The sequence below is a fragment of the Lithobates pipiens genome, unplaced genomic scaffold, assembly GCF_037356315.1.
Source record: "Lithobates pipiens isolate NorthernLeopardFrog02 unplaced genomic scaffold, aLitPip1_a1.2 Scaffold_13, whole genome shotgun sequence".
Lineage (NCBI taxonomy): Eukaryota > Metazoa > Chordata > Amphibia > Anura > Ranidae > Lithobates > Lithobates pipiens.
In genome coordinates, this window is record NW_027507718.1 from 322,652,057 (window position 1) to 322,664,514 (window position 12,458).

At 43.6% G+C, this 12,458-nt stretch overlaps 1 protein-coding gene across 2 annotated transcripts in view; it reads left to right on the plus strand.

Annotated features, from left to right (window-relative positions):
• The window catches only part of RAB33B (RAB33B, member RAS oncogene family), a 56,253-nt gene that overhangs the window by 34,270 nt on the left and 9,525 nt on the right, over positions 1–12,458 (plus strand). Inside the window, exon 3 of one of the 2 annotated variants that reach the window (XR_013272314.1) lies at positions 10,347–11,281. Coding sequence is in view for 1 of the 2 variants with exons in the window: in XM_077476924.1 (XP_077333050.1) it covers positions 10,347–10,781 (435 nt within the window). In the remaining variant the exon portion in view is untranslated. Of the gene's footprint in view, positions 1–10,346; positions 12,438–12,458 lie in introns of those variants that run through there. The other variant, XM_077476924.1, reaches the window with a different exon arrangement.

Here is a 12,458-nt window from a genome sequence, read left to right on the forward strand (position 1 = left end):
ATTTCATAATGAGCTAGTATGCGGTGCATACTAGCTCATTATGCCTTTTGCTTTGCAGGTTTTAAAAAAAAAAAAAAAAAATTGCGGGTTTACTACCGCTTTAAGCCTGTGCTGTTTATAGGCTTGGATGGCATGGAATGATCTATGTATTAATCCAATCACCTCCTCATAGCTATGTTTTCTAGGATCTATCAAATGCTCACATTTTATTCGAATAGCGGGATGGGCATTGTGTATCAGTAGGTTCTTATATTCCATGTCCTCTCTAGTGGTTTTACCATTGTTAGTGTTATATGCTGCCCACAATCTATTGGCATAAACTAAAGGGTTTTCCTCATTACTTTGTTTGATTTGATAGGCCACCATCAAACCTATAGCTGAGGGGTTTATGACTTTTTGCAATTCGGCCACGGTTACTTTGTAGCTCCCTTTGCCTTCCTTAATTTGATCTGGGAGTGCATTCCAGGTGTGGGCGTCAAGGGTTAATTGTAACACCTTAACTTGGTCACTAGGATTTCGCACACCTAAGAGCTCACACCTCTGTTGTACATTGGTTGCATGTGAAGTAATGTGTTCATTCGTTTTAATTTTGCCAATGAAATCCGCTACACTCATAAGGGTTTTTACAGGTTGAATTGGATATACATTGGAAATCACCTCATTTCCTTCACTATCAAAGCCCAAAAATGTTTGATTTCCTTCAGTAGAGGAGGAAATCTGGGTCCTACCCATGATGGGGAACTTGTCATGCTCCTCATTTGTAGATAGCTGGTCCCCGTTGTCTGGTGGGTCTATGACAATGGTGCATTCTCGATTTTCCTGTGGCTCTGCGATTTCTCCCATCGCCACAGGAAATGTGGAATCGGAACCCATATCTTCCTCTCCCCAATACTCTTCATATTCCTCTGTGTCCCCAATTTCATAGGCACAAGTAGGTGCCGTAGCATTACCTTGTTCGCATCTGTTGGCCACAGCCGCCCGTCCTTTAAGGATAGAAATTGTTTGTAGCAACTGTGACTCGTTTTGCGTGCAGTGTGTGTGATCTATAAATGTTCCTTTCTTAGCTTCATGTAACTGATTTTGGACTACTTTGTATGCAGTAGTTATGTGGTCCAGCTCAGTCTCAACTTTAGTTAGCATGCTTTTATATTGTACCACTTCTTTCTGGGCCAAATTTACACTTTTAACATTTTCCTCCTGTGAGGCATTAACTAATTGATTAAGGGTAGTTAATGTTTGTACCTGGTTCTGTAAAGCTGTATTCTCTTTTTTCCTTCTCAGAAATTGTAATATTTTTATTATAGACTATATCTTCTAATTTCTGCATTTTAGTATTCATAGCCATGCAAGCTGCATACATGCCTGCTAAGGCTAGACTTTTATGCTGATTTTTTTTGGTTGTTTTAGCTTGTTTCTCAAATAACTCCTGGACATAAGTCCAAGGAGATGCTTTTAACTTGGCATCACAGGCAAATTCATTGTTCTTATGTTTACGAGTATACGTTGCTACAAAACTTTCTAGACCGGACATGGCAGCCATTACCAATCTATACAATGCAAAATTTGTAAGCTAAATTATGTTAACTTCCCCTGTACTATACAGCCACTTTGAGATTACCGTATAGAAGGAGGGAAGGAAAACACCTTAAAAATAATAAAAAAAAAAAAAAAAACATAAACAGACTCAAATAAAAATGCAGGAAATACAGTAAAAATAAAACAATATTTCAGCTCACAATAAAACCCTCTTTTATATTAGTGGGGGAACACTAATTATGCTCACCATAACATTGAGCCTTCAATACAACAATTGACCCAGGGGACAATAGAACCAAGAGCTTTGAGAATGTGTACTGTAAGCCCCCAAGGATCTATATGCTGACAATAGTAAGGTAAACGCAGCCGTGTTTACACTAGTATTTGTAACTCAATTCAGTAATACAAACAAAAACCAACAACAAAAACTTTTGGAAGGTCTATTATACTATGCTCAGTGCACCTTATTTCACACTAATACACTACTAATAATCTTTCTCAAAGATTAGCTTCAGTATTCAGCAACAAGACTTCCACAGCTCTGTACTTTAACTGACAACAATGAGAATATTACTGCTTGTAAAATTCCACCGTAAAAACAAACAAACTACTTTCTTAAAGCTATGTTATGCATTTAGTGGATAGACCATTTAAATTAAAACAAACATTTGTTGAACCTTTTCAACAAAACCAAGACCACACTCAATTGGCGTCTTTTCAATAAAATAAATGTACTCACCATGCAGGACTCTCAAGCAATTGTTAGAGACAGCAATGAAGCTTGGTGAGCACCAAAGAATGCAATAATAAAAAAAATTAATAACACTTTTCCCGCAAAGTTACTTCCTCCCCCTTACATCGACCGGTATATAAAGGTACATCCAAAGAACTTTTTCAATTATAATTTTGGGATATTAATGTAAAAAATAAAAAATAAAAAATTAATAATAATAAAAAAAATTATTATTAAAAAAAATCCAAAACATAAAAAAACAATAATAACTTGTGGTGTATATTCTCTCCTTAGAGTTAATCTAATACTCACTTAATCATAAAAACATATAATAAAAAAAAAAACATTTACCTATATTTTTCCCTCTATAGATTGGATAAGCTGACTCAGCTTAAATTCCCCCTAATAAGCTTAATCTCTAATAAACAAATTGTGGTATTATATTAAATACTTTCAGTCCTGTACTCAACTTCGTGGTCGCCACTGTTAACCTTCAAAATCTATATTTCTGATTTATTAATCAGAAGATATGATATGGGTTGAAAAGAGAATTCTTATTGACAAAGGAAAGGAAGGTTTAACATAACACCATTTATTAGAGTACGTTACAGGTTTATCTAATACACAGAAAATATCTATAGTCTAAGTGAGGGAGTAAAATATTAGTTTAAAATACAACAAGAGTACAATACATTCATTACAATACAAAACAGGACATATGACAATTCGGTATACCTTGTAAGTGCTGGGAGATGATCTGATAATTTACCTACTCTCTGGTCAGTCTCATCTGCCATTATCCTAGGTTTGGGGTCCCCTTAAAAAGGGCCATCTCTCATTGACTTGCATAGGACCACACTGATTGGTTAGCCCTCTCCTCCCCTCAATAGCACCTCCTCTTTTGGGTTTAATTGGTTAGTGATAATTAGTCTGAAGCCCACTTAATTAAAGAGGAAGTTTGCTCTTGAATAGGACACTTAACTATGCATAGTCCCAGCCGGGGTAAATTGTCCATTCCTGAACAGATCAAAGAAATATTTTAAGCATATCAACCACCCTTTGAAATGGATAAATGGTTGATTAGCACGGAAGAATACACAAGCCTTTATCTAGCAAATGAATTCGGCTCCGTACCGACTACACACCCCAAATGGTATCTGTTCGTGGGTTTTGATTATTACATTAGGTAGACAGCAGGACATCTCCCTCACACCCACACTTAGCATACCTGTGAGACAAAGGTATTGTTAATTGAATTATATACGCTGACCAGACGTCTGTTCCTGTAAATCAAACCATCTGGGCAGGTTAAGCTAAACTACTTCTTTATTTCTTATACTAATATATACATCTATAATACAAATATTCCCCGTTGCTAATGGAGATTACTCATAAACTCCTCATAAGGCAACAGGGGGGTACAGAGAGGCGGCTGTGGAGGGGGGGTGCAGAGAGGCGGCTGTGGAGGTGGGGGTGCAGAGGCGGCTGTGGAGGTGGGGGTGCAGAGAGGCGGCTGTGGAGGTGGGGTGCAGAGAGGCGGCTGTGGAGGTGGGGGTGCAGAGAGGCGGCTGTGGAGGTGGGGGTGCAGAGAGGCGGCTGTGGAGGTGGGGGTGCAGAGAGGCGGCTGTGGAGGTGGGGATGCAGAGAGGCGGCTGTGGAGGTGGGGGGGGGGTGCAGAGAGGCGGCTGTGGAGGTGGGGGGGTGCAGAGAGGCGGCTGTGGAGGTGGGGGGGTGCAGAGAGGCGGCTGTGGAGGTGGGGGGGGTGCAGAGAGGCGGCTGTGGAGGTGGGGGGGGGGTGAAGAGAGGCGGCTGTGGAGGTGGGGGGGGGGTGCAGAGAGGCGGCTGTGGAGGTGGGGGGGGGGTGCAGAGAGGCGGCTGTGGAGGTGGGGGGGGGGGTGCAGAGAGGCGGCTGTGGAGGTGGGGGGGGGGGGGTGCAGAGAGGCGGCTGTGGAGGTGGGGGGGGGGGGGGTGCAGAGAGGCGGCTGTGGAGGTGGGGGGGGTGCAGAGAGGCGGCTGTGGAGGTGGGGGGTGCAGGGAGGCGGCTGTGGAGGTGGGGGGGGTACAGGGAGGCGGCTGTGGAGGTGGGGGGGTACAGAGAGGCGGCTGTGGAGGTGGGGGGGTACAGAGAGGCGGCTGTGGAGGTGGGGGGGGTACAGAGAGGCGGCTGTGGAGGAGGGGGGGTACAGAGAGGCGGCTGTGGAGGAGGATCATCCATTTTCTAAATGCCAGCCTCAGCCAGGTTTCACTTTAAAAGGATATTAAATAAAGTCTGCAAGGGGGCACAGTAGCACACTCCATTTTTGTGACTTACCGTGCATACAAGCTGGCATCTATCTGCATGCACGTGACCCGATAGCATGCACCTAGCCCTGATGAGCTGACCAGCCAATCACATAGTGAGATAGAAGCAGGCTCCGCCTCCGCAGGGAAGGAAAAGGATCTTAGCTAGTGCTGGCTACGATCTCCTGCGGAGGCTTGTGATATGCTAATGACGTTCCTCTGCTACAGCCTGGGGAAGGGAGGGGCAGTGCGGTGCCAGTGAAACTTTCTCCTTCCACTCTATAGTGGCCAGCCGCACGGGTGAAGGATCAAGGATTAATTTTACATGCTGCTGCAGCGGGGACACAGGTCTGTACTGCAGGCGGCCGGGTATAGTGTTACCCGCAAATCGGCATGGTATGCACAATAATCGGCCGATGCCGATTTCATAATATCGGCCTACATATCGGTCGACCTCTATTTGTAAGTGACAGTGATCGATCGATACTGCACTTGGCTGGGCGGAGGGGCAAAACGCAGGTGCCAGCAGGTATCTGGGCTGATCCCGCTAACAATGCGTTTTTTTGGAACCCTAAACTAGAGGTCGACCGATATATCGGCCGATATTTGCCGTTTTTTAAATAATCGGCATCGGCCGATTGTTCTGATAAAAAGCCGATTTAGAACTACAGCGGGACTTTGAAATGACTTCTGTAAGAAGTCGGTGTGAGTTGCCTGAGTCGTCATAGCAACCCTTTCCTCCTCTCTGGGCAGGCTGCCAAGAAAAGAACTAAATGATACAATGTTTACACTTGATTGAATGAAGTCATCTCTGTGTGTAGAAGTTCTCAGTTTAACCATTTAAAGACTAAATCTTTTCTGACACTTGTTGCTTACAAGTAAAAATCCTGTATTTTCTGCCAGAAAATCACTTAGACCCCCCAAAAATTATATATATTTTTTTAGCAGAGATCCTAGGGAATAAAATAGCGGTTGTTGCAATATTTTATGTCACACGGCATTTGCACAGAGGTCTTTCAAATGCATTTTTTTGGGAAAAAAATACACGGTAAAGTTAGCCCTTTTTTTTTTTTTCGTCCAAAAGTTTTGACTACCTTTTTTTATTTAATACATAGGTTTTTTGTTTTTTTTAAAAATCTAAATCATACATACAAGTAAACTGATTGGAGGTTTGTTTTGTTTAATAAATGTTTAAATGTAAGAAATTTTCTGTATCACTTATGAAGGCTGCTTTCACACTGGAGCGGGTCAGGCGTTGATGGTAAAACGCAAGTTTTAGCGGCTCTTTACCATCATTTTAGCAGGGCTATTTGGCTGCTAGTGGGGCACATATAACCCAGCTAGCGGCCAAGGAAGAGGTTAAATGCGCCCATGAAGCACTGCTGCCAAATCGCATTGCATGCGCTTCGGCAGTGGTGCCCATTCATATCAATGGGCAGGAGTGGTGGAGGAGCGGTATACACCACTCCAAACGTGCTGCTTGCAGGACTTTGTTTTAAGATCCTGCCAGCGCATCGCCTCAGTGTGAAAGCACTCTGTCTTTCACACAGACTGCAGGGCAGCCATTTTGCAGGCACTTTACAGGCGCTATTTTTAGCCCAAAAGCGCCTGAAAAATGCCCCAATGGGAAAGGTGTGTTAGATCAAGGGGGATTAAAAATAAATAAATAAAATAAAATCGGCCTAACATATCGGCCCAAAAAAATCGGCATCATATATCGGCTATCGGCCGCCATGATTTCTAAATATCGGCATCGGCCAGAGAAAAACCCATATCGGTCGACCTCTACCCTAAACTGCTGGGGGCGCTAGTATAGATCTGATCAGATCAGATATTGATCTGTTCAGATTCTATACCACTACGGGAGGTTTATGCTTTGCGCGTGGGTGTTAGCGGTACTGGCACTAACCTAGCGCTGCCTGGGGCGACGCAGACCCTGACCCTAAAACCTAATTGATATCACCCGCCGGGTGATCAGGGGGTTAAACCTTTATTGGGTAATAAATGGTGGGTGCCCTGATGCTATAAAAAGCAAACTAACTAACCAGAGTCACCCGTAACACTTATACGGTGATCACTGGTGAAAGGGTTAACTAGGGGCAATCAGGGGGTTAAAATCTTTATTAGGTAGTATATGGGGGTCCCTGACGCTATATAAAAACCTGACGGGGAACCTAAAAAAATCACTAGCTACCTAGCGAATGTAGTGACACTAATGCAGCGATCAGAAAAATGATCGCTTAGTGACACTGGCAAAAGGGGGTGAAAGGGTTAACTAGGGGCAATCTGGGGTTAAAACCATTATTGGGTAGTATATGGGGGTACCTAGCGCTATAAAAACCTGGCAGTTAACCTAAAAAAAATAACTAGCTACTTAGCGGCACCAGTGACACTAATGCAGCGATCAGAAAAACGATCGCTTAGTGACACTGGCAAAAGGGGGTGAAAGGGTTAACTCTAGGGGCAATCAGGGGGTTAAACCTTTATGGGGGGGGTAGGGGGCTACCCTGGACCTAACACTAACTGCCCTGACAGTTTTTACTGTCACAACTGACACTAAATGCAGTGATCAGTAAATAAATGATCACTGCAATCGATGACACTGTGACTGGGAGGGGGGGGGGAGATTGTGTGCCTATGTGTACCTACATGTCAGTGTAGTGTTTGGTGCACTTACTTTCTCTGTTCTCCTCGCAGTCCGGTCAAAAAGACCGCCCCGAGGAGAATGACATCACTTCCTCCCTGCCTGTGTTTACTATACACAGCGGGGGAAGCTTCTCATTCGGCAGGAGCGATCGAGAGGGGATGGCCAGAAACCAACGGCCATCCCCTCATCCCGGATCGCTCCTGCAGCGAAACGGACCGCCGCATCCAGCGGGAGGGGGTCCAATCAGACCCCCCCACCCGCTGGAAGGCGAGCATGTGCTTGTGCCTGTCGGTGCCATTGCGCCGACGTACATAGCCATGCGGCGGTCCTTAAGTGGTTAAAGAGGTTAGGCAGCACAATCTTAACCACTTAAATACAGGGCACTTTCACCCCCTTCCTTCCCAGCCCAATTTTCAGGTTTCATCGCTCTAGCGCTTTCAGTGACAATTGCGCGGTCATGCTACACTGTACCCAAATGAAATTTTTATAATTTTGTTCGCACAAATAGAGCTTTATTTTGGTGGTATTTATTCACGACTCCATTTTTTATTTTTTGCGATATAAGCGCAAAAAAAGCTGAAATTTGGAAAAAAAACAATATTTTCTATTTTAAAAGAAATCCAATAAAATCAAATTTTGTCATAAATTTAAGCCAAAATGTATTCTGCTACATGTTTTTGGTAAAAAAAAATTCCGTTAAGTGTATAATAATTGGTTTGTGTGATCACGGACATATGTACGCAAATGATCATGTACATATGTGTGCAGGTTATCACGTACATATGTGTGCAGATAATCATTGGGACATGTGATTTTAGTGGGACATATGTGGGGGACATGTTTTTATTATTAGGGACATGTGTATTTATTATTTGGGGGCATGTATGTTTTGGGGACATGTGTGGGGACATTGTGTTTATACTGTGTGGTGTGTTTACACTGTGTGGTGTGTTTACACTGTGTGGTGATTTGTGTTTACACTAGACTGGTGATCAGTGAGTAAAAAGCTGTAAAAAACAGCTCATACTCACTGATCATCAGCCGGCTGCAGCGATCTGCTCTCCTCTCCTCAGCGATGACTTCTGTGTGAGGAGAGGAGGAGCCGATTGCCTAGCAACCGGCTGTTTGTTTACATCACATGACGGCCGTAATTGGACACGGCCGTCATGTGATCAGGAGGGCCAATCCCAGAGCCCTCCTGCCGATCTGAGATGCGCCGTGTCTGGGTGACACGGGCGCATCGGGATCGCGCCGCTGCGTGGGCGCGATCCCGCTCCTTCTGATGGACGTTCCTGAACGTCCTATCAGAAGTAGACGGCTCCCACCCGGCCATATATGTGCATTGGCCGGGTGGGAAGTGGTTAAGTATTGTTTTCTGAGTCCACAGTGGAGTATATTTCTGCCCTTACATTGAGCACTTCCTGTACTGTTAACCAAGCCTCCTTCTCAATCCAATGTTTCTATGGCAACCCTGCTTCTCTGTTCATAGCTGACTTGTTTTATTTTATAGTATTTACTAAGTGCTGATTACCTTTTGCCTTTATCAGTCTTATCAGCTTCAGCTGATAAGACTGCAGTAATGCTGTCCCATGCCCTGCTTTACACTGCATGTGATGTCACATGGGGGTGTACGGGGAATTTCTGAATGATTCTGCAGTCTCCTGGGATTTCAGTGTTGTGTGCCATAGGAAGTCCTGATAATAAAGTGCACAGTGTGCACCGTAAATCAGGGGAGATCTGGGCATGCTCAATGACGTCATTCTAAAGAACAAAAAGGATTACAACAATACTAAGCAAGTAAGGAGCTATCTACAAGCAGTGTTCATTAGGGTTTTTATGCTGATTTACATGGGACAATGTTGTGGAGGAGAGTTTACAACCACTTTAAAGTCCTGCAAGCAGCATCTTTTGAGGTGCCTTAGGAGTGGTGTATACACTGCTCCTAAAGTGCCCCTGCCCATTGAAAGCCTGGGCAGCGCTGCCACTTTTAACCCTTTTTTTGGCCATTAGTGGGGGGTTAATAGCACCCCGCTAGCCACCGTGAAGCGCCGCTAAAAATAGCAGCGCTTTGCCGCCGACGCCCATCCCAGTGTGAAAGTGGCCTTAATATTTTATTATGTTTTTTCATGTGACAATGCTGAAGAAATTACATTTTGCTACAATGTAAAGTAGTGAGTGTACAGCTTGTATAACAGTGTAAATTTGCTGTCAGCCATTAACCTCTTCCCGACCGGCGCACGCCGACGTATGTCGGGAGAATGGCACGGACAGACAAATGGGCGTACAGGTACGTCCCTTTTTAAATTTGCCGCTGTGCCATCATGTGCGTGCCGGCTGGGACCTCCGTGAGTCGAATCGTGGGTGCCGCGGACTCTATCGCTGCGGGGATAGCCGCGACCGTCTCACGGGGAGATGCTAATTTAAACAAGCATCTCCCCGTTCTGCCTAGTGACGGTGTCACTGATCTCTGCTCCTTGTGATCGGAGCAGAGATCAGTGACGGGTCACACGCAGCCACACTCCCCACACTTAACCCTTACACTGCCCCCTAGTGGTTAACCCCTTCACTGCATTGCCAGTGTCATTTACACAGGAATCAGTGCATTTGTATAGCACTGATTGCTGTATAAATGACAATGGTCCCAAAAATGTGTCAAAAATGTCCGATGTGTCCGCCATAATGTCGCAGTCACAATAAAAATCACTGATTGCCGCTATTTAAAAAAAATTATAAAATGCAATAAAACTATTCCCCATTTTGTAAACGCTATAACTTTTGCGCAAACCAACCGCTTATTGAGATTATTATAATGACAGAAACTAAGAAAAACACAAATTTTCTTTACAAAAAATGTCAGTTTTTTTTTTCCATTTGTTTTGCAAAAAATAAAAAACCCAGCGTTGGTTAAATACCACCGAAAGAGCTCTGTTTGTGTGGGGGAAAAAATAACAATTTGGGTACATTAGCATGTTGCATGACTACGAAATTGTCAAAGTTTTTCAGCGCTGAAAGCTGAAAATTGGCTTGCGCAGGAAAGGAATAAAAGCGCCCAGTATTGAAGTGATTGAGAATGCAGGGATCTTTTATTTTCTATGAAATGCACTTTCAAAATTAATCTAACCATCATGTTTATATGTCTGTCTTCTCTAGATTCAGCTATGGGACACAGCAGGACAGGAACGTTTTCGTAAGAGTATGGTGCAACACTATTACAGAAATGTGCATGCTGTGGTTTTTGTATATGATATCACAAACATGGCCAGTTTCCAGAGCCTACCAGCCTGGATAGAGGAGTGTAAGCAACATTTGCTCACAAACGACGTGCCGCGCATTCTGGTTGGAAATAAATGTGACCTAAAGGACTCCATTCAAGTGCCCACTGATCTGGCTCAGAAGTTTGCCGATGCTCACAGCATGCCAATGTTTGAGACCTCTGCCAAGAATACCAATGACCATGTGGAAGCCATTTTTATGACTCTGGCACACAAGCTCAAAAGTCACAAGCCATTAGTTTTGAGTCAGCCTCCAGAGAGCACAGTGGAGCTGAATTCCGTGCCAAAGACCTCTTTTCCCTGTGGATGCTAGATGTTTGTTTTGTTGGACTAGAATGCAGCGGGCATTTTACAAGTGGAATTCATACAAAATTTGGTTACATTGGGCACCAGGAAAGATGCATGGTTTCATGGAGGCCTAAGGCATGTGCTGTTCAGGGTGTTTTTGTTTTTTCCATTGAGCCTCAAGTTGTAACTGTTGATCAAGTGTCTGTTTACTTGCATTGTGACTGAGAACTGTCCATCTTTTATTTTTTACATTCACTCCGTCTGAAAAGACACACATACCTTTTTGGCAAGTGCAATTTTAAGATATAAGGAAGATTTAACATTAACGTGCTTTTATCAATATGCATTACCTTAACATAGTCTATCATCTCTCCTCTGTATTTTATGGTTGACGTTACATTTTTCTATATGTGTATTTGTGCTGATCATTTTTTCCTACCTAGCTGCTCTTTGATTATTGGACTGGTGCTTTGCGCACAATTGACTGGCAGTGCTTTGCTAGAATGAACCCTGGCACTGATACAGGTATCTATGTAAGAGTCTATCTGTGTGTCTGACACCATTTTGCTTCTTCCAGAGAATGTCCAGATAGGGATGTAGTTAGACTGTCATTGGTTTTGAAATAATGCTTTAATAAGTCATTGTGAAGCCCATTACATTTCCTTTTGTAGTTAAACTAGGTTTAATAATCCCTTCCCCTTTCCCTTGCTGATGCGCACTCACAAAGCAAATGTGTGATTTCAGCCATTCAACTTCAGCTGTCAAAGCATAGTACTATCAAGGTAATTGTCCTGGCTTACCTTTTTTTTGTGTCCTTATAGTCACTTCATTAAAGCGTTTGTTAACCCAAAAAAATAATTTGGATCCTGCTTCTTTAAAGCATGTTGTACAGGACAGTGCTTGTGCTGTGTCATTTGGCCGCCTGTATCACCTGTAATACCTGACTCGTCCTGACAATTTCTGCCATCTACTTTTGTAAACTGACCACTGTGTATCATGGCTGCTGAGTCTAACCCTGTGGTCAGTTTATGTGCCCCTGTCAGCAGCAGCTCTCCATCCCTCTCCTCCTCCTCCTGCCTGTCTTGCCCGTGTGTCAGTACCCGCCGCCCGCAACTCCTCATGCTCTCATAACAGTTTTTTTAACGTTTTTATAATCCTGCTGGTTCCCTAAGACCGCTGCTCCTATCTCTGAGCTTTATTAAAAAATGCCTCCTTTACCAGGTTTCAGAGCTGCTCCCCACGATCACGTGATTGTCCGGCGCTCTCTCCTCTCCTTTTTGCTGACGTCAGCTGGGGAATCTCAGCAACACCCACTGCATCTGTCAGCCAGGAAGAGAGGAGACACGGCCATTGATGTGATTGCAAGGAGCCGCTCTGAAACCTGCTAAAGGAGTAATTTTTTTAATAAAACACACACAGAAGCAGCTGTCATTGGGGATCCAACAGGATTCTGTAAAGTGGTATAAATGGGCTAACAACCACTTTAAGCTCCTGCTTATTAACTTGCCTTGATCTTGTTAGAAGCAAGCACAATTTTAAATGTGATTTTAACAGTTGGATGTTATAGAAACGTAAACGTTTGCACATGGATTTATTTTGGTGACCACTAACAGATTTGTTAATATGAAATATTTATTTTGTTATTAGGGAAATAAAGGGAATGATGGCTTAGTTCCAAGTATATTCTATCCAAGTACTGACC